General features: G+C 47.1%; 1 protein-coding gene across 2 annotated transcripts in view; it reads right to left on the reverse strand.

Moving 5' to 3' along the window:
• LOC116941047 (vitamin D3 receptor-like) overlaps window positions 1–22,950 on the reverse strand; it is a 100,013-nt gene that overhangs the window by 57,251 nt on the left and 19,812 nt on the right. For both annotated transcript variants that reach the window (XM_032951637.2, XM_032951638.2), the window contains exon 2: window positions 19,412–19,591. In XM_032951637.2, the coding sequence (XP_032807528.2) occupies window positions 19,412–19,587 (176 nt within the window). In that variant the 5' untranslated portion in view covers window positions 19,588–19,591. The remainder of the gene's footprint in view (window positions 1–19,411; window positions 19,592–22,950) is intronic.

Here is a 22,950-nt window from a genome sequence, read left to right on the forward strand (position 1 = left end):
TACTTCTCCAGGCAACCCGACGAAAGGCGTCGCAATTCGGCACGCTTAAGTAAAAAAACGGCATCGGTATATGAGGAGTACAAATTTACAACGGGGGCGTACGAATGCCCGTACAGAGTTTGTGTTCAGCTTTGCGTAAACGGTCGCAGGTCGACTAAAATCGGCATTCACGGAGGCTTTCAATAAATCACACGGCGGTGGGCACATGCGCCAAACAACCGCCACGTGCAGCAATACTGCTCCGCAATTATTCTCCGCTTCGGGTTGGGCACCGCAACAACTTTTTTTTTTACTGATCGCCACAGGTGTTAGCAATGCGCGGTGGCACATTCCGCTCGCGTAGATGATGATGCGTGTTTGTGTGTGTGTGTGCCACGTGAAGTGAAGTTTCCCGATTGGGAAGTTGGCCCCGAGAGCAGCTCGAGGGCTATTTTAAAAGCAAGCCCCCACGAGTTTCCATCGAGGCACCGCCCCCCCCACCCCTACCCCCTCTATCACCACCGCGTGGGCACAGCGGCCGTGCCCGCGCGGTAATCCTCCCAGGATGAAAATCGCGGCAAAGTGCCAGGGGGAATTCCGATTTCCAGGAAAAGCAAAAAATCCAAAATCGTTAATTACAAGAGCGGCGCTAAAAACCGAACACACTGCCAGGTGGGTGGGGGGGGGGGCATCGGCCTGAGCCACGCACGGCTCCACCGTGCATTCCGGCAGTCTGTGAAACCTCTCAGCTCTTGCGCCAGGACCAAACAAAAATATATACGGTGTCGCTTTAGCGTTCAACAACTCTTGCCTCTCGACCTGCACGCCAGGTGAAACAACAAGGGTGCAAGTTTCTTACAACCCCCCAACCCTCACCACCTCTGTCCACCCAGCAGTGGAAATATTTACTTCGCCGTTGGTGGATCGGCAGGCCGGGTGTGGTAAAGTGTAAGTAGCGTGAGCACACTGCACTACGAACCCGGCGACCAGAGTTCGATTCCCACTCACAGACAACACCAGTGACGATTATTTGAACTGGTCCTGGGCCTTCCCTAGGTCGACTCAGCCTCCAATGAGTACCCGGTGCGGCGTGGAAACATCATCACTGGGGAGACAAAGGCGGACGAGAGTGGTGCTAGTCACCCACCCCCTCGTGTGGCGTGCCGGCCTTCATAGGTGCTTTCGGTAAGTCACGTAGAAGGGAAACAATAAAATAAAAATAAATATTGCTGTGGTTTTCACACCTGATGATGATTGCTTGTGTTGCAGTCGAAACGTCGTTAGAATTTTATTATTTTATATTTTTATTATTTTATTGTTTCCCTTCTACGTGACTTTACCGAAAGAACCAAGAAAATGAATCCCTGCAGTCACGAAAGCTTTAAATCAAAATTTAAGTATGTTAAGGCTACAGGGAGGGATCTTTGTGTTGTCTTTGTACTCCCACCTCTTACAAGACGTATGGCCAGCGTGGAAAAGTGGCACAAAAAAAACTTCCAGGAGGAGCACTCAAGAGCGCTCTCAGTAGTGGATGACCTTCTGCCAGCAGCGGTGTGAGCAAAAAATTTCAGGCCTGCACCTTTACCTTGACCCTCGCAGTCAAGTTTTCTGTAATGAGTTGCAATCATTGATTTGGCAATCGCACCGGAAATATTTTTATCATTGCATTGTAACTCATCTTAGTCTGCTTCTCAATTCCAGATTTGTGAAAAGAATATCCATTGTGATATATGCATACAGTATATTTAAATATACAACTGCTGTTATGTAATTCAAGGGATTAGCTTATTTAGGGAGATGCTCCCAGCATACGGAGAAAAGCTTTGGGGACACAGTACGATGAACAAAAAAAAACACCCAGTACAACCTGAAAACACAACGCAGAGCCACACACAGCCACAACAGCAAAAACCTACGCAGCACTAAGTCAAGACTTTACGTCTGGCATTTTTTTATTTTATTGGCTTCGTAACCCACGGGGTGGGCTCTCTGTTGAAAAAGAGAGACTCGTAGTCTCAACAGGCTCTCACCTGCTTAAAAAAATCCACTTCACTTAAATGGGAACACCTGCAGATGGGGGCTGTAAACGGAGTGCACACACAGTCCACTGCATTTCCCAGGCAGCTGGCATGGTGCAAGGCTGCGTGCGAGCGATCCCTCTGTGAAGGTGGCGGTCTCTGTACGTTATCGCGGCTGGGCTGAGCAATGTCGCTCTCCACGTGTGTCTCGGGTCGTGTGCCACGTGTCAGAATGAGAATATTTGTTTATTCTGGAAGAATCCGATAAGCTATAAAGCTCTTTTGCCACAGATGTCCAGTAGGGGCAGGTCAGAACGTTACAACAAACAGTACACAAACACGTCAGGAATGCCAAGTATAAGAAAGATAAACCAATCACTTTAAAAAATATATAGAAATAAAACTCGTCTATTTTTTTTCCTTACCAGGTAAAGCCCATTGAGCTATTAGCGTCTTTTTCAGAAGCAACCTGGCCACAAATGAAAGCTCAACGAAGTGGCTTATCGTGTGGAAATTTACAGCAGCAAAATAATCTCAACGTATCGGTCGGCACGATGCTCGACGTTTCACCCCATGCGGAGAAGCCACCAGAAACGTCGGATGTCACAGCGGAAAACGTGCGGTGACGACCAACAACACCCCACAAATCGGAGACCTGCGACTTCGTTGAGTCTGCAAGCGGCAGCGCAGTCAGCTGTTAACAGTAGACAGACGTACAGTCACAGGTACTGCGCAGCCCTTTTGTCAAGCCACCGCTGGAGGAGATCTTCCCGACACCGTGTCGGCTGTGGTGGATACTTGACCATACCTCATCCCGTTGGTCAGTATGTGTCAGTAATGGTGGGAGAGGGTGAGGTGGTGGGGGGGTACTGAACTGGTCCAGATTACATTGCTGTTGGCTGTAGTTAAACTCAAATTGCGGGGTTCATAGTTCGGTGTGCCAACTGCTGCACAAACACTGCTCCTCCACACAAGCACAGAGCCATTAAGTACAACTGTGAAACCAGGGTAGTGAACCCAAAAAACCTCTATTATGGAGAAATTATATATCATACATTACAGATATAATCATACATCGCACAGGCTGTTGAGGCCAGTGCTGTTCATGAGCACCGCTATGAAGACCGGCACAGCGCACGAAGGAATGGTGTAGACAGATCCACGTGTGGTCCCCTTTATCTCCCCAGTGCTGATGTTTATGCATTGCACGGAGTATTAGATTAAGCGCAAGCTGACCCAGGGTTGCCCCAGGTCAGATTCAGATATCTGCCACTAATGTTACCCGTTGCCAGGAATCGAACTCGAGTGGCCGGGTTCATAACTGCTTACAAATTCAAAGATCCCCCGTATAGCCTTAACAGGCTGTTGGGGGAAAGTGCCGTTAGCGGGCACCAATGAAGCCCGGCACGGCACACGACGGGGTGGGTGGTCAGCACCTCCATGTTTTTATCTATTTGTTCAACTGCTTAACGTGTTGCCTGAAAGTGAGACTTCGATCGAGCACCACTCCAAGGTATTTCGGGAGTGGGTCGCGGGTGATGGCTTTACCACAAAATTCGATCGTCAGCGTACTTTCTGCCTCCGTGTTGTTGAGACGGAACGCTGAGGATACTGTCTTGGTTGGGTTTGGCTTAAGTCGCCAGGAGTAGAAATAATCTTTAAATTTCTTAAGGTCAGTGTTCAAGATGCCTTTAGCTGTGCCGAGTGTCGTCACTGGGCTGGCCCGTGCTAGATTAGCTGCGTAAATTAACGTGAGGCTTCATGAGCTGTTCTATCTCAAGGGGTTTTCCAGGTAAAATATTTTTACGAATAACAAAAATTAACAAAAGATTATGGGCCGATTATGGGCCGTTAAATCATGACCTTGCGATTACAGGTCAAAGGTTTTGTAATTACGGCACAGCCATCCCAGATATCATTCTTTGTTACAAACACCATTTGTTTTAATTTGTTTAAAGATAATTAAACAAATGTTCAACAAATTCACAACGTTGGTGGGCACCGAACATTCCTCCCCCCACGCATACACGGCCAAGGAGCCCCCCCACCACGGTTTTTCTGTCTCCTCCCCCAGAAACCACAGGACGCGTTGTACCGGGCTTGTGTTTACCACAATAAATAAAAAATCCCAACGTACATTGGTTACGGTTTTACTGCAATAAAAAATTAACTGGACAATCACCTGTACAGCAATTTGAAATACTGCCGTGCTAGATCAGACACACACATTTAAGACACGTCACGGCATATACACGGCACGCTCACCGATGTGTGCATGTTCAGACGCCACACACGATGTGGCGTCTGCTTTATTTTAAATTATAAATATACTGTACCAACGTACAGTACATTGCATCAGGGCCGTTTCAAGATTCTTTACACTCCGCAGAAAGAGAGAGATCCGTCAGATTTTTGTAGTGGCATTGAATGAGTCACTGTAGCGCGTGCCGCTGGGAGATTGTTGGACAATGGAATTATGGGTAGCAGCGCGTTCTACCAATTGCACCTGTGGGCTAGGCACGGAGCCCTCTGGGGGATCCAGAGGGGTGTGGGCCCGAGGGCGGAGCCTGGCCACGCTGGGGAAGATAAAAGGCGAGCTCCGACTCACAGTCGGGGCTGCTGCGATCTGGAATGGAACTCGTCGTGCTGCCGTCGTCGTTGTGATCTTCACCCTCTTGAAGCTGTGGGTCTGGCAGCATGTTGGTTGTCCCGACTCGGTGTGTGGTTATCCCCTAAGGCTGTGAAGGCCGGAATAAAAGAGAGTACCTCCTACTAGTGTCTGTGAATTAGCACACTACACTTTCACCGGAATGTAAAAGTCATCGAGGAAAACATACCGTGGTCTACTCCCCTTTTCCCCAAATCGATGATGCCATTTGTGAAGAAAAAAAACAGGGTTATTAAACGTTAACCGGGTAACCGTTTTCAGAACCGAATTCTCAGTTCCGGAAGGCAGGAGGCAAAACGGGGGCAACCGATTCAAGCGGAACTTTAGCAAGTGCCGACATGCAAAAGGCACGGCGGCACAAGTCACCGGGCGGCACGTTGGATCCTCGTTTCTCCCTTACAAAAGGTAAAGGTGCTTCCCTGCAATTGGTCGCTCACTCGTCCACGCCACTGCCGGTGGAAGCGCCTCCACTAAAACGGGGAGCTCTAAAGTGCTCACTGGTTTACTCTGCAGTGTAGAGCAGACGTCGCGGAAGAGGCAGGCGCACCCACATTTTACCCCATTTGTACCGCAGTGTGCTGACCATTTCACCTCTGTGGTAGCTCCCTGCGTGTCTCAAAAAAGTACAAATTATATTCTTACTGCTAAATATATCTATACGTGCGGCAAAGCACTGAACACGTGTTTACCGATTTGTTCTATGCAGTTACCCGGACTGCAACAAAAAAACTATTGTAACAAATCTGAATAACCCTGCGAGAAATCGCTGCTTGCAACGTGAAGAAACAATAACAGTCTGATTTTGCATCCTGTATCATCCTAACACGTGATTTCTGGTACACCCACATACCCCCATCTCCTGACATGTGCCAGAGAATGTGAAAATACACAACTCTTTGTAGCCACGATAATGTGGGGGGTCAAATGTCGCAAATCCTGTTATCCCGTGCGGGTTATCTGCGAATTTACTTCGCTTAACTGCGGGAAAGAGAAAAAATCGGGGATAATTAAGGAGGCCATTCCACAAAAGCAGGATGGGGAGAATAAAACTGTGGATGGTTGGAAGAAAGCAATGGTGTAGTTTTAGCTCGTAGGGTTGCGGACTAGAGGAGTTTTCTTGTACTGTCGTGGGCCTCGTGGTAACGTAACGTCCCGAGCATAGGCCTGCCTCAGTGTCTCGCCATGGTGGGTGACACGGTTCGACTCCCACTGGGGTCGGAAAGGGAGTAGCTCGCTGCTCTGCGTTTATATGCGCGACTCAAGCCAGCCTGTTGACTGTAATAGACACACGATTTATGCACTGCTGCTGTTGTTTCCACGAAATCAACTGGCCTCAAGGGTGTTAAAAGAATGGCAGGGAGGAGGGCACGCAACACTCGACAACACGGCACTGCGGCTACCATTTTGACAAATCACGAGGTTGACTCCCCCCACCCCCCTAAAACAAAAACGCGGAACTACGACAGGTAAACCGGCCAATCGCAGGGCCAAAAAAATGTGCAGCAAGCACGTGTTAGGCATCGTCTAAATGTGTTGGCAAGAGGAGTGGGATTCATGATTTGGAGGGAAAGTACATCATGTTTTTTTTATTACAGTGCTTGTGAATAGCTGAGAGCGGTCGTCCTTCTTCAATAACAGGCGGTTACGTAACAGTTACGAGCCACAGACCGGCAGCACAAAGTCAGGCTCGCAACGAGAAGATACAGCCGAAAATCTGCTATCGCCTTAACTCAAAGGCCATGCCACCTGCTTAGGATTGCCACCTCCGAATTACAAAACCAGGACATGTCATGGAAGAAGAAAAAAACATCTCATAATACCAGAAATAAGAGGGGAGAACTACAAGTAAAATGCATTTTGTTGAGAGGCAGTATTATGTATGAATGTTAAACTTCTTTCGCGCCGTACATGGCCAACCGTGCTAATTGGAGGTGCAGAGGAAGGACAACAAACTAAACACGTTAAAAAAGGAAACTGACAAAAAAACAAGGACTTCTAATTCCGCCTGGAAGAATTACAAATTTCCCAGCACAGCTAGCTCAACAAGACGACGATCCTGGGAAAATCGTGGCCCAGGAGGCAACCCTGCACGTGCTAAAAAGGCCGCACTGCATTCGTTGCAAGCGGACGGTGATTGAGCAGAATCGCCAATCAGCTGTCGTGCCTCTACACGCACCCACACTGTGCAATAGCGGTCGTTTTACAGCAATTGTCCGCCACTGCGGTCACTTGCTGTGCTCCCCAACAACAAACAACCACAGCGGGCCGCCCCATAAAGACGTGGCACGGCTCTTAGAAAGCCGGCCGAGTTCCCAGCGCGAGTGCAAATGTCACCGCACGCCGCCCGCTCCGTCCACGCCAGCCACAGTGGCGTGGACGGAGCTAACGCGCGGCTTTTATCAGGGAAGAACACGAACGACCAGAGTAATCACGCGGAAAACAAAGTGACCCCCCCCCAGAATTGCGCCTGTATTGTCGCTTTTAAGCGGGTAGATTTTTTCTCTCTCATGTTCTGCAATGTCTCGTGGAAACGTATTTGCCAGGCGGTTGAAGATTTAACGTTGTTGCTGCTGCTGGTTATAATGGGGGGCGGGGGGGGGTTACTTTACAGTAAGATGTGTTTTGGCCTCGAGCCAATTTAGAGAAGCACTCTGCTGTGGATGATGTGTGCACTGCACGAACGCTTCACATTTGACCTCGGTAAAAAAAACGGATAATTGCACATTCCGTTTTTGGACGAGCACCGATTTGTGAGAATTTTCCCGCTAATCTGTTGCATTTCAGCCTGGACAACATTCCCGGTTCATAAGACACATATAATATACTGTACAGAACACACGATACACACAACTGGCAATATACACCCACGTGCATATTGTAAGAGCAGTGTGTACATTTTAAATATATTATTGCCAAGACGTTAAAGCAAATGGTTGTGTCTAAAAATATATATTTATACGGTAATAAAAATAAATGCACCAGAGGCCAATCAATGCGCGAAATAATTTGGAGACTTTATTTCATGACCAATGACCACATTTAGAATTTCCCTTCGACGAGCGTTTAATTTCGTGATTTAGAACAAACAACCCATCTGGCAGCGTCTGCTGCACGCATAACAATGACCATCTACGACGTAATAACATAACACCGGCACGTGAAGCTACACACAGAGAGCGATCATCCACACTGTCTGTGGCTTCACACAAGAAGAGGCTCGGGGCACAGTGGTCGTCAGTTATCGACACTTCCACCCGAAGACAGCAATATTTGTGAATGCAGGCCCAACAATGAAATGTAATGATACGGTGGGATAAGTGCTGTGATAGACACGAATGTTCAGTTCATTAAAGTGCCAGATGGTTAACTTTCTATTTTGACCACGTAGAAGAAATGCTGATAATTTTTTTTATTTTACTTAAACGATAGTCTTGTAGATTACATCAACACTTTCACAAGATCCTAAAACGAATTATTTGCTTGCCCTGGGAAAAAAAAAGTCATCCTTGCTTAATAACTCGGAATGCAAAGCAATTAACGCGGCAGCTGGTATTCGAGTTTAACACGTAGGCTTTCGCGACCAGTATTATTCATAATAAAGGTTTTTGGGTTAGATCACGTTATTATAAATGTGTTGCAAGCCTCCACCACCCCATACGGCCAATCAGTAAAAAATGTGTCACGTTAACAAAACGCCAATTAGTTATTTCTTCAGCCCACTGGTGTGTTTGAAGAGTGAATCCAAAACATTTAATATTTGAGTACGACGTCATCCTGCACTATTTAAGACCGGAAGCAGGTGGATGGCTTCACCATTCTGGTAAATCGCCTGAAGATGCTGGATGTAATTACCACCGAAACGTCGTACTCAAATTGTAAATGTTGTGGATTCACTCTTCAAACACACCGGTGGGGTGAAGAAGTAACTAATTGGCGTTTTGTAAACGTGACACATTTTTTACTGATTGGCCGTGTTGGGTGGTGGAGGAGGGTTGCGACACATTTATAATAACGCAATCTAACCCAAAAACCTTTATTATGAGCTGTTATGTGGTTGATCAGTTAAGCTGACATGGTGGCACCTGGTAATTTAATTGAGGTCTTCCCAGTAGATTGTCCCAAAAGGCTGCACCCTATGGCCTTCAGAAATATGGTGCCAGTCTCTTCAAAAATATTGCATGAGAAAATTGTTAATTCCCAGAACGTGCCTTGCTGATGGCATGGTGTGCCATTCTTGCATAACATGTAGAACGCGTATGAAATCAAAACTCCACTTAAAGGCCCAAGGCAATGGCAGGGAAATATTAACCCCTTCCATTCCAAGTGTGGCCGAGTTTTTCGCCACTATAAAAAATGTCTGCCACTGCCGCCAATTGATGCAGAAGCATTAATGAATATTGACAAATGTGGATTTCCACATAACCACTCCAAACAAAATAGATTTTTCATATTAAACCCTGGCCAAATTCAGTTGTGTAACACAGCCAGTGTCCTAATTTCTATCTCATGGTCTGTCGCTTAAACATTCTCGTAAAAGTCCGTCATGCTGGAAGGCTGATACATCGTGTCAAATCGTAGCTTGAGAACCATTCCGGCTCTCAGTCACTCCAGAGTTAAGACATTTTGTTATAAATGAGGATAAGTTCCCGTTATTGCCTTTGCAAACGCTACAACCCCGCTTCCCACTACTAATCTGATTATCTGATCTGAAAAACGTAATGTAGATTCCGTAGCTCAGGAAACCAGACCGAGATGCTGTATATAATTGAATTCAAAATTATTCTAGTTCCAACAAATCCATATTCTTGGGTCATTCGGTAAAGTCACGTAGATATACGTTCAAAGAAAATAACAAAAAACACAAGCGGTCGTCTTCAGGAAAAGACGACAGGTCGCATGTGTTGCGATCGAAACGTCGTAGTTTTTTGTTATTTTCTTTGAACCTATCTACGTGACTTTACCGAAAGACCCAAGAATATTAATTCCTGCAGTCACAAAAGCTTTAAGTCAAGATTCAAACAAATCATTATTAATATAAGTGTACTCCATGAACAAGGTGAACAACAAAGGCACTGCTGTGTTCTTCAAGATGTGTGCGCCGCCGCCGCCACAGGGTATATGGATAGCAGGACATTTTTATTTGTAGTTGGTCAAGTTGACATCTACACCGAGATTCTGCCGCATTCAACAAAGTTTAACCGTTGCATTACATAAGCCCTCCACTACCACGCTGAGCACCGCATAAACGACGACAGTTCCGAGCGCCAGCAACGAGCGAGCGCTCACCATTTCATTTTTAAAATCACCGTTGCTGAACATACAGCGCACACAAAAAGCCCAAAACGACAAGCCGGCAGCGACAAACAGTGCTTTATACAAAAACAAGTCCAAGTGATTTCTTGCTCATGAGAATTTTGTGTCGGTGTTCCACATCCATCTCCTGTTTACAGCCCTGAGCGAGGTGTGTAAATTCTACATTCCTATGGTGGGGGTGGGGGTGGGAGGCAAACTCTCCATAAGCCAACAATGGTTGACTGCCACACAATTGTGGTACTAATTTTATCGACTCCGGAGGGATGATGGGGCCGAGTCAACCCCAATCCAGGATTTTAACTCGGAACCTTTCGACCACGAGCAGCTCAATTCGCCACTCGAAACATCAGGCCCACTGCTGAAGGCATCCTAAACTAAAAAAACATATTTGACCAGATAAGGCCTACTGAGCTATATACCTCTTTTTCAGAGGCGAAACTGGCTATCACAAATGATAGCCCAAAGAAGTGGCTTATTATGTGGACATTTATAGCAGCCACAATAGTTTAAACCCATGTTTCTCAGTGTGGAGGGAAAAACCGGAGGACCCCGAGCAAAATCCACACGACTACAGGGGGGTGAGGGGGGAACATGCAAACACCAAATATACTACAGCAGGCGTCAGGGTCAGGATCGAACCCGCGACCTCCTGTACACCAGGCAAGGTAGTGAGCATCTCACGACCATATAAGACATAAGGGGCAATATGCGTTCTCCAATTCAGCAGCGTTAATAACATCTTGGGAGAAAAAAGACGACTGGATTGAATTCCAAAGTGTACCAGAGTGAGAAAAGCAGCAGACAAATTTTAAGTGTTGGTGACCTGCAGTGTCATTATAAAGTCATCCATGGAATATCCAACTCATTTAATAAGGTCACAAAGGCCCTCTCTTTTCGCTTCACGTTTCACCGGACACTCCCATTACTTTATTTAACATTAACGCGTGTGACCGTCCCTATTGTAAGCCCAGTGACCCTGCCACCACCCCACTTCTGAGCATCTCATCTGTTAAGGTCCTCAAATACACAGAAGTCCTACAGTACGAACCGACATTTTAAATAACGGCAATCTGAACAACACACACATTTTGCAGCAACAACCTTGAAGTGGGGACATGCAAAACAAGTTACGGAAAGTCACCAGAGTAGAAGCACATCGTGAACCAGCCTCGCCTATGAGATCGGCAGGGCACTCTGCCATCTTGAGAAACATCAGGCCCACTGCTGAAGGCAAAGTGATCTCTCTCTGCTAGAAAGCATTATCAGTCACGACATTCACATTGAATACATATACCATAATTCGGTAGAAGCTGGATATAAGCACACCCCTTTGCGAGTAATACCAGCTGTGGCTCAAATAGAACGTCAGAAGTTGCCCTTTACCGTTTCCCCCCTCACCCTCACCAGAGTACAGTAACATAAACATTTGTTTATAAACCATGCAAAACTATAAAAAAGTACAGATTATGTTTCATTTACCAGGTAAGGCCCACTGAGCTATATAGCTCTTATTGAGAAGCAACCTGGCCACAAATGGTATCCCAATGAAGTCACTTATCATGGAAATGTAAAGCAGCCAAATACAAATGTATAGCAGTCAAAAACGCATATTTCTAAATGTGCAGGAAGAAACCAGAGGACCCAGAGAAAAATCCAAGCGACCACGGAAAGAACACGCAAACTCCAAACAAACAGGCATCAGGGTCTGGATCGAACCCACGAACCTCCAGTGTACCAGGCTAGGTAATTAACATTTCGCCACCATGCTTATACCAGAACTGTGCTTTTGCATCGAGGCTGCTACTGTGCTACACTGCGGTGCACTAAGAACCTGGCGATCTCAGTTCGATTCCCAGCCATGGCGAGCGTTTAGTGGTGGGCGATATCTGAACTGGTCCTGCACTGCCACTGCCCTCTTCACATCGTAGTGAAATATGCTCAAACATCCGCCATGACCGACACAGTAGCTTGGGGGTGGTGTTCATCCAGCGATTGATATTTACAGTTACTTCCAATGCAACTCTATCTGCTCTATCCGCACCTCCGATTATCAAGTTGGTTACGCACGTTGCGAAATAAGTTCAACATACATACGTACATAAATGTCTACTCGGATGATTTTCAGTCTGCACCGCGTTTTAATTTAACATCAAAGCTCCCTGCATGACGCCACGCGACGCGAGATTACAATGAGCCCCATGGGCAGCCCGCGCCTCTCCCATACTGTCACACAAATTGCTCGGCCAAACACCTTAATGTCACTTCTAACGCAATTACAAAATCCCATTACTTTATGTCCAAATCGTTAGTTCTTCCATTGTTTTGAATTGAATAGGATTTCAGCATCCACCCTGTACGGTTGTACACAACACATTTCATACCGCCGTGATGTATGCTTACATAAGGGTTGAAGAGCTACAATGTAACTCGAGAGAAAAAAAAAGCATGCAAGTAAAAATAACTGCGACTGCGCAGGCATGCATTTGTATTGACTCCAGCCGTTCTCAATTTGACAACGGATGAAAGCCTGCCCAAGAAATGTAGAGATTTTATGGAGCGGCACAGGTTTCTGAAGAAGTGGAGGGGGTTGGCGGGACTGGTTTAGATCGTCACTCGCCAACCGGACGTTAGCAATTGTTAACACTGTCCTCCAGACAGTCTCGTCCCTTCACCTGATGAAGGCCGCTTGTGTTGTGGCCGAAACGTCGTGAGAATTTTATTGTGTTATTTAATCAATTTATTATTTTATTCTCATTCTACGTGACTTTACCGAAAGAACCAAAGAAGATTAATCCTTGCAGTCACGAAAGCTTTAAATCGAAACAAAATAAATGTTGACTGATTCACCACCAACAGATAATAACTATGAGGACAAATGTTCAAAAGTGTCGCCCTGTTAAAGCGTATATGTTTTCTGCGATACGGCAATCTTAATGACGGAATTTTAAAAAAATAAAGCTTCACTCTTTTCCGTTCGCTGACAGCACTGTAAAATGCCAATTTACTTACAACGCCAATCTTATTTTGATTTAATTGCGTTACCACTTTAGGAGAGCCTGTCGTTTTTTTAACGTTTGTTTTTGCTCCGGATGTTGGGACATTCGTTAATTGAACCTTATGACGGTACCCCGGGGTACCGCGGTACCCCGGTTCTCGCACAATGTCCGTGATGCAGTCCTTGTTAGTCTGTTGATGGTCGGCGATGCGGCAATCGACTCATGTCGACGAGCTGTTACATGATGCACCACTACGGTGCCTTCGGGCGTTGAGGGTTTCAGCACAATCGTCCTCGCTGCGTTTCGACATCGTGTAGTAGCACTGATTTCGGATTGATTGGTACCCCAGTCGCGGAGTGAAGTAACACCCCTGGACAAAAAATAGTGTCCCAGAAATAAAGTATTTAATTGCCTCGGCCCATTTTCTATTATTTGCTACCCTGGGGTAGCGCCATAAGAATCAATTAAGTATTGTCGGGTACCACACAAACGCTGCCGTTTGTTTACAGTTGTTACTGTTGTTTTATCAGTGCACTTTGTATATGGGTACTTGCACACATTATCTTCTTTAAAAAGGGCATGTTTTTTCGTCACAGTTAACTCCCACCTGGTCTTATCTGGCCTTTGCTTCATCTGACATCCCTCTTTTCCTTTACTGCTGTTATTGAAACCTTCTGCCCGGCTCACAAGAATGATGACCTTTTGTAACTCCTGCCTCACCTACCACAATCAGGTGGACTATGGACTGACTAAAGGGCGCTGTTAACCCCCACCCCCCCCCCCCCCGGAGCTATTATTACAGGAGACCACGTCCACTCTTTCCAGTACTTTACAATCTTAGGTGTTTGAATGTCCTTCAAACTTTGATCCCCCCCCCACCAATCATTTTTATGTCCGGATCCTTCTCGGAATTGAGGGACATTTGCTTTGTTATTCATTAAAGCTGGGTCGTAAAATTGCAGGGCATAGTACACTTTCGAAGACCAGTGGTCGTTGGTACACCAGGCAAATATAGAGCTCGCGCGCACACACACACACACAGACCCAAACATCGAACTCGGGCCCATGTCTAGAGACAAAGAGTGTCTTTGACGAGAACATCTGCCAGTTCACCAGCGTTGATTCACGCGAGCCTGACATCTGCTGATAAGACAATGTCTGTCAAGACTGGTCCTAAGTTTTTGCTAATATTGAACCAAAGCTGCTGAAATGATGCAGCTCCAAGTCTTCTGGATGACGGGATGTGTGAAATGTTGTTATTTTTTTTACGTGGACAGAGAGCTATAGGAATGCGATGCAATGTGCGCTTATTTATTGTGCGACTTATATTCTCCACAACGACGCTCATGATCGCTTTGCATTACACACAGATGCATCGACCATGTTTTGCGATTACCGCTTCGTTCGTGCACCGCCCTATGAAACTAGCAATGCAAATTTGTTGATTCCTGGCCACGGCTAAAAAGAGCGGCAAGCGATATCTGAATCGGTCCAGGGCCGCCCACCCCCCCCCCCCCTTCGACAACCAAGTACGTGTGGTCAAAAACAGACAACGTGAGGCCTTCATCCAGTCGTGGACTGACAAAGGGCTGTAAATTATTACATTCATAATTTTGCATGTATCAATTGTCGGCACATGCAGTGCCTTTGAAGGCTGATGAAGACTGTTTTTAGGAGTGCTTCCATCATCTTCCAGGCAGCAAAGGCTTGAGATGCGTAGGTGGGGGTGCCGCGGTGGTGAGACGTTAACTACCTCACCTGGTATACAGGAGGTCGTGAGTTCGATCCAGACCCTGGCGCCTGTACATTTGGAGTTTGCTTGTTCCCCCGGTGGTTGCGTGGATTTTTCTCCGGGTCCTCCGGTTTTTCGCTCCACATTTAGAAAAATGCGTTTAGAGAATTTGGCTGCTGTGCATTTCCACATGATAAGCCACTTCATTGAGCGATTATTTGTGACCAAGTCGCTTCTGAAAAAGAGCTATATAGCTCAGTCGGCCTTACCTCGTATAATAAAAAAAAGTTTACTAGTTTAAGTGAGCGAGATATCAAGTTGCTCTGTGTCACCGAACATGACCTGGAACATACTAAACTAAACCCCGAATTACAGTCACCAACGTAGAGTGTAGCATTTTGCCAGTTTCTTGTTACGCCAAGGCAAAGTCAGTCCCTCAAACACAGAAATAGTTTTGGGCAAGCCTATGCAAACTCATAATGCGCAGACACGCGCACGAGCGTACAAGCGGCTATGAAAGCTTTTTGAGAACGAAATCCAAGACGCACAACCTTTCCACGTTTGCTTCCAATTCAATAGTTGTCTGCCGAAATTAAAGGATTGTAACAATATATATGGTATAACAATCCTGTACACATGGGCCATCTCAGCAGAGATTTAGGTACATTGTGATGAACTCCATATTTTGTTGTGGTCGGGCCCCTTTAAAAAAATGGCAGCTGCCACCACATCCAGCCTTCCGAAAGACGGAAAACCTCTCCAAGCCACTGCCAGCGTAACACCAATTATGCCAATGACATCACTAGACCACACCCATGCATAATTTTTTAACAGCTAAGACCCACTGAGCTATATAGCTCTTTTTCAGAAGCAACTTGGCCACAAATGACAGCTTAACGAAGTGGCTTATCATGTGGAAGTTGATAGCAGCCAAAAACTCTAAACTTATGTTTCTAAACGTGCATATAACAACCGGAGGACCTGGGGAAAAATTCACGCGACCCCGGGGAGAACATACACACTCCAAATATGCAGGCGTCAGGGTCGAGATCGAACCCAAGACCTCCTGTATAGCGGGCGAGGTAATTAACATCTTGCCACCGTGGCACCCCACTAAGCCACAGCTCTGCTCCAGCAATGGCACACGTGGCAACAGAGGTGACATTTTCCTCCCCCGCACCACCACCCCTCCCCGCAACTATTATCCGATTGAGTATTCAAATTGATAGTCATTCAGAGTGATCCATTACTCAAATAAATCTCATAAAATCATTAGGGAAATCAACAATCTCTTAATGACTAGGTGAAAGAAAAACACCATTTGATTCAAGAGTTGGATCTCCACGTCTTGTCAATGCGGTCACTATAATCACGAGGGGAGTCAGACCGTCCGTGTCCCAATACGCAGTTACTGGCAGCTAAGGCTTGAGTCATCCAACGAGCGTAGGGGGTGCTGGGGTGGGCTCTGCCCCACCAAATGTCCCTTTGCAGCACCAGAGTTCAGTTTCCTTGTGGTTGCCCCCCACACAACAGGAATACTGTCCACGCCCACCCCCCACCCCACACCATCTGAGAGGAGCTGGAGCCAGGCCTGTACACAATATGCACGGAGGGTCAGAAGGCCTGGCAAAAACAAATTGGCAACAACATAAGTGAAAAGTGTCAGATAAACCGAAACCCTACCAAAGGCCCGGAAGTTTATGTTGCTTGAAGATGCTTAAGTAATGAAGGGCTGTGTGCCAAATCCGTTTACCTATTTGCGTCTGTAAACTCCACCGGCGTACGTTTGTGCATAGCTTAACAAGTAGCCACTGTTCTCCGATTGCAGTCTATAATCTCCACTGCCAGGTGTACATCACGTTTGATTTGTCCGATTACAACGATCAGAGATTAAAGGAGGGAATGTGCATGTCATCGGCTGGGAAAAATAACACTGCACCATCGTACATTTGTGCATGATTTCAGAAGCGGCTCATGTTTTCTGATTGCAGATTATAGCCACCACACGTGTCAGTTTTGACTTGGTCTGATTCTAGAGCGGCAGGGTTGCGCAGTGGTATCATTTCTGCCTCTCAGTAAGAAGGGCCCTCGGATTTAATTCCCGACTTGGGTGCCTTTTGTACGGAGTTTGAGTTTGTATGTTCTCCCCCTCTTCTGTATGGGTTTCTGCCAGGATCTCTGGATTCCTCTCATAGATAAAAAAAACAGTTGAACTGGTATTCACAAACGTTTAAATGCAACAACAAAAATGCTAATCACTCAATTGGGATTATACACAGTAACATCACACCATTCTGCAGAAATTTGACAAGACCCTCCTGAAGCAGTCATAAGACTCAGACTTCCTGGATAAACAAGTGCATTGAAATAATATCACAGCAATTCTTTGTTGCTTGTTTTTACCGTGCGCCTGTATTTGTTTTGATGAAGTTTACGCTATTTGTGGCAAAAGCGTTCATATCAACAGCTGAGATAAGCTGCCCAAGGACGTGAACGGCGATGCACAGGGTTCACTACACGCGCGGCCACAGTGAGAAAGGCAAAAAAGTGCCGTGACACAGCCTCTAGCAAACAAATGCCCAAAAGCAGATTTTCAATTGCCTTTCTCGGAATCCCAAACAGCAGCGGTCACACGACCAACGACAACCTGCATTACCTCCGATTAGCACGGTTGGCTACGTACGGTACCCAAGGAGGTTCAACGTACAGTGAGGGAAAAGAGTATTTGACCCCCTGCTGATTTTGTACGTTTGCCCACTGACAAAGAAATTATCAGTCTATAATTTTAATGGTAGGTTTGTTTGAACAGTGAGAGACAGAATAACAACAACAAAATCCAGAAAAACACATGTCAAAAATGTTATAAATTAATTTGCATTTTAATGAGGGAAATAAGTATTTGACCCCCTCTCAATCAGAAAGATTTCTGGCTCCCATGTGTCTTTTATACAGGTAACGAGCTGAGATTAGAAGCACACTCTTAAAGGGAGTGCTCCTATTCTCAGTTTGTTACCTGTATAAAAGACACCTGTCCACAAAAGCAATCAATCAATCAGATTCCAAACTCTCCACCATGGCCAAGACCAAAGAACTCTCCAAGGATGTCAGGGACAAGATTGTAGATCTACACAAGGCTGGAATGGGCTATGAAACCATTGCCAAGCAGCTTGGTGAGAAGGTGACAACAGTTGGTGCGATTATTCGCAAATGGAAGAAACACAAAAGATCTGTCAATCTCCCTCGGCCTGGGGCTCCATGCAAGATCTCACCTCGTGAAGTTGCAATGATCATGAGAACGGTGAGGAATCAGCCCAGAACTACACGGGAGGATCTTGTCAATGATCTCAAGGCAGCTGGGACCATAGTCACCAATAAAACAATTGGTAACACACTACGCCGTGAAGGACTAAAATCCTGCAGCGCCCGCAAGGTTCCCCTGCTCAAGAAAGCACATATACATGCCCGTCTGAAGTTTGCCAAAGAACATCTGAATGATTCAGAGGACAACTGGGTGAAAGTGTTGTGATCAGATGAGACCAAAATGGAGCTCTTTGGCATCAACTCAACTCGTCGTGTTTGAAGGAGGAGGAATGCTGCCTATGACCCCAAGAACACCATCCCCACCGTCAAACATGGAGGTGACCCAAAACACACGGCCAAGGCAACAAAGGAGTGGCTCAAGAAGAAGCACATTAAGGTCCTGGAGTGGCCTAGCCAGTCTCCAGACCTTAATCCAATAGAAAATCTGTGGAAGGAGCTGAAGGTTCGAGTTGCCAAACGTCAGCCTCGAAACCTTAATGACTTGGAGAAGATCTGCAAAGAGGAGTGGGACAAAATCCCTTCTGAGATGTGTGCAAACCTGGTGGCCAACTACAAGAAACGTCTGACCTCTGTGATTGCCAACAAGGGTTTTGCCACCAAGTACTAAGTCATGTTTTGCAGAGGAGTCAAATACTTATTTCCCTCCTTAAAATGCAAATCAATTTATAACATTTTTGACATGCGTTTTTCTGGATTTTGTTGTTGTTATTCTGTCTCTCACTGTTCAAATAAACCTACCATTAAAATTATAGACTAATCATTTCTTTGTCAGTGGGAAAACGTACTAAATCAGCAGGGGATCAAATACTTTTTTCCCTCACTGTACATATTGCACCGTAACAAAACAAACCTCTCAGAACGCGCATTTGGAGCACGCGTGCGTGTACACGAAAAGTGCGCTTGTCAATGCCCCGCAGGATCGAGGGCCTCCCCACACCTTGGGATATTTTTTTATTATAATACTTTTACCGTGCTGGCCGGCGCAGGTTAAAGGTCGGGTAGTAGAAAACAACAACGGATTCTGCTGCGTTGCCGCCAATGCCCATTATTGTAACACGCATTGTGCTTTAAGGCGCAGCGGGTCACCCGGCTCAACCCCAGGCAAACATTCGGGGCGACTTGGTCACGGAAACACTATCAGTACTCTATCCACCATAATACCACCAAACAGCCCTACTCCCCTCAACAACAACAACAACAGCAGCAGCAGCAGCAACAACAACAAACACGTAAAAGACACCAAAAAGTGAAAGGGTCAAACAGAAAAAGGGGGTGGCCATGTGTGAACATTCAGCCAAGAGCACACGGAGGGGGGGAGGTGGGGGGGGTTGCCGAGAGGTCTGCGGTGAGTGGCAGAATTGGGTCGTCGCGGGGTGAGGACTACCGAAAGAAGCCCTTGCATCCCTCGCAGGTCATGGCGTTGAAATGGTAGCCCGTGGCCCGGTCGCCGCACACCCCGCAGATGCGCGGCGCGTTGTCATCCTCCTCCTCCTCCTCGGTGAGGAAGGCCGACGTGCTCACCACCGTGTTCTGCACCGACGTGCAGGGCAGCTCCGACATGGCCCTGTGCGACGGCAAGAGCCACGTGTCAACGGCGCGCACCGACAACCGCCGTCCCCGGCCCGCCGAGCGGCAGCAACGTCATCGCGGGGCGCGTGCGCCGGGCTACGTGCGCTTTGGTTCCATGTACGTAACTGTGTGTGTGTATGTATGTTGAACTTATTTGGCACCGTACGTAGCCAACCATGCTAATCACAGGTGCAGGGGAATGGCAACTAAATAAACGCGCGCTGTACCGGCTTGCTGCGTTTTTGTCCGGCCGGTGTGAACTTCACTCCTCCGACCTCTTGTTGTTGGATGGCAACTGCCTCCAACTTCCCTGTCGCCTCAAAGTGAACCTAGCCTGGCACTGCCCAGTAGCATCCTTGACGAGCCTCCCACACAGAGGTCGCTGTTGACACCGCTGGTACCAGTCATCGGACAAGTCTAATCAGTCCCATATCTTCCCGCACCACATCAGCCCATGTCATCTCTCGTCCTCTTATCCCTCAACACACAAATACAAAGATACCCCGTATAGCCTCAACAGACTGTTAGGGCAAGTGCTGTTTGCGAGCACCTATGAAGGCCAGCACGGCACACAAGGGGGTGGATGGGCCCACTACCACACCTGGCCGCCTTTGTCTCCCGAGTGGGCGATGTTTACACACTGCACCAGTCGACCAGAACCAGTTAAGATAATCGTCACTGCTGTTGGCCGTGAGCGGGAATAGAACTCGGCTCGCCAGGTTCGTAGCACAGCGCGCTAACGACTACCCTACCGGTCCCCACAAGCGGTAGCCCGTGGCCTCAGCACACACAAAGACAAAGATCCCCCGTGTAGCCTTAACAGACATTTGGGGCAAGTCCTGTTAGCGAGCAGCAGCTATGAAGGCCGACACAGTACACGAGTGAGCAGCGTGGTTAGCGCCACGTTCGGCCGCCCATGGATTCCCCCAGTGTCGACGTCTTACACACCGCACTGAGGACTCACCCACAACAACAACAACGAAACGCGCGCGTGTACAGCCGACCACTGCAGGCCCCAGTGCCAGCGAACGCGGCGCCACGACACGGGCATCACGAAGAACGCCGGTGCTCCTTTGAAATTGGACCCTGTTAACTTTGGCCACAACGTGCCGCCGCCATTGTGCCTAGGGCCTGATCGGTGTTGTTTAGACGGCGCGCCGACGCGACGCGTTCAAGCCCCTCGGGGGGGGGGGGGCCTTTGATGCACAAAGAACACCAAGTACAGCGTTTGTGCTCTTTACCCTCGGTCTCAGACATCTTGCCAACCCCCCCCCAACCCCCCCCCCCCATAACCACCCTCCCCCACCCCCCAATTTTACGTTGTGTTTTTGTATATATTTTTTCCTACTTTTTTTTGTACCTTTATTTCGCTCTCTCTCTCATTTCGCTCTGCGTACAACGATATTAAAAAAAGATAAAACATTTCTACTTTGCAGAAATAAACTCTGTGGCACGCTACCGTCTTGGCGTATTTTTTTTGTTTCATATATATACTGTACTGCATGAACATTAAGAACAGATTTTTTTTTTGTCCAATCACACGCAGCTCTTGTTCTTCTGGTTTCAGTTGATGCAATAAGGGAGGTCACATCTTTAGTTTTCGTTTTGGGTTAAGGTGTCAGATCTTTGGGATAAAGGAGTTAGGGTTGTGGTTTCGGGATTTAGATTGTTGGTTTAAGGTTAGGGTACATGATTTACGAGTTAAGAGTTTAAATTTAGTTTTTAGGGAATATGGCTGTAAAGGGGTGATGTTTATAGGTTATGGTCTATCGTAGCTAATATTGAATTAACTATCACGAATCCCACTGATTATCTTGACCTGCAACAAGCAGGGCAATTTAGTATTGAGACAAAAATAACCACGCAACATTCTCAAAAGCCAGCGCCACCTCGTTATGAGGCCCCTGCTATAAACACTGCCATGTACTTTACTTAAACTGTTCGAATCCGTCTTGATGAGGATTATGTTAACCGGGAATCCATGGAGGATGGAATGCATGTGGGTATGGTACAGTGGGCCACTTTCGTATTAGCAAACCAGAGATTGCGCAGCTTTGGGCTGCAGCAAGCACCAAGGCGTGCCAATTGTCGGTGTGTGTGTCGGTAGTGTAGCGATTAGCGTGCTGCACTACAAACCCAGCAACCTGGGTTCGATTCCCACTCAGAGCCAACACCAGTGACGATTATCCGAACTGGTCCTGGGCCTTCCCTAGGTCGACTCAGCCTCAAATAAGTACCTGGTGTGGTGTGAAAACATCACCGCCAGGGAGACAAAGGTGGCCGGGCGTGGTGTTGACCACCACCCCCTCGTGTACGGTACGGGCCTTAATACGCTTGCTAGCACCACTTGCCCCAAGTCTGTCAAGACTATACGGGGGATCTTTGCCTTTGTTTGTGCTGACGAGGGTTGTTAAAGGAGAACCGGTAAACCGGTAAGGTTTCGAGAATCGGTAACCATTTCCGTTGGAAAGTTAGTAATGAACGCACTTGATTGGCATGCGCCATGGTGGGATAAGTCCAATTCATTCACAATCTTTATCTCCGTTAAAAGGTAAAGTAGAGCAGTCCTGCAATCGCTAGAACACTGCTGGTGGTGCTGTGCCTCCAATGTAGCTAGCTGTGGGGAAGGGGGGTATTTGGTCTACTCTTCCAAGCTGAACAGACGTGTCTTGGCAGAGGTGGGAGTAGCCCCGCACTTAACCCCGCCACGATCGACTGCATGATCTCCGTCTACACTGTCGGGTGGACAGAGGCCAGGGTGCTTACCATTAGACTGTGACAGCTCTCCATCTCTCAGCTGAGGAGGTAAACGTGCTACGTTGCTACGTTCATTCCCCAACATTCCTATGTGCGGCAAAAACTGGTAACCGTTTCGCTGCGGTCAGCAACCAAAATAGCAAAAACAATTGTAAAAAAAACCCTCAATATTTCAAGAGCCGCAATGCACTGTGGTGAATACGAGACAGTGGTCCTTAATAAATAACGTCATGAAGCAGTCCTTAAGGAGCCGCAGGTTGCCGACCCCTGGTCTAACAGGTAATGCAAAATAAAAGAGCGATTTTTAACAACCGCAAGCGCCTACATAAATTCGTGTGTATGTGTGTGTGCGTGCGCTACAAAAATCCAGCACCGGAGTGATCATCGGGACCACGTTCCGAACATGCCGCAGGTGCATGCGGTGGGAACATCAACACCGGAGAAACTCGAAAGGTGACCGAGCGTGCGCCTGTGCCACCCTTAATTGGTGGTTCACTTGCAGCACTTGCCCCAACAGTCTGTGTAGGCTACACAGAGCAGGGGTGGGGGGGAGCATCTTTAGTCGTTGCTTGCTATTGCGTAACACGTGCCATGTCT

The sequence above is a fragment of the Petromyzon marinus genome, chromosome 10, assembly GCF_048934315.1.
Source record: "Petromyzon marinus isolate PM22_M1 ecotype Great Lakes invasive population chromosome 10, UKy_Petmar_22M1.pri1.0, whole genome shotgun sequence".
NCBI lineage: Eukaryota > Metazoa > Chordata > Hyperoartia > Petromyzontiformes > Petromyzontidae > Petromyzon > Petromyzon marinus.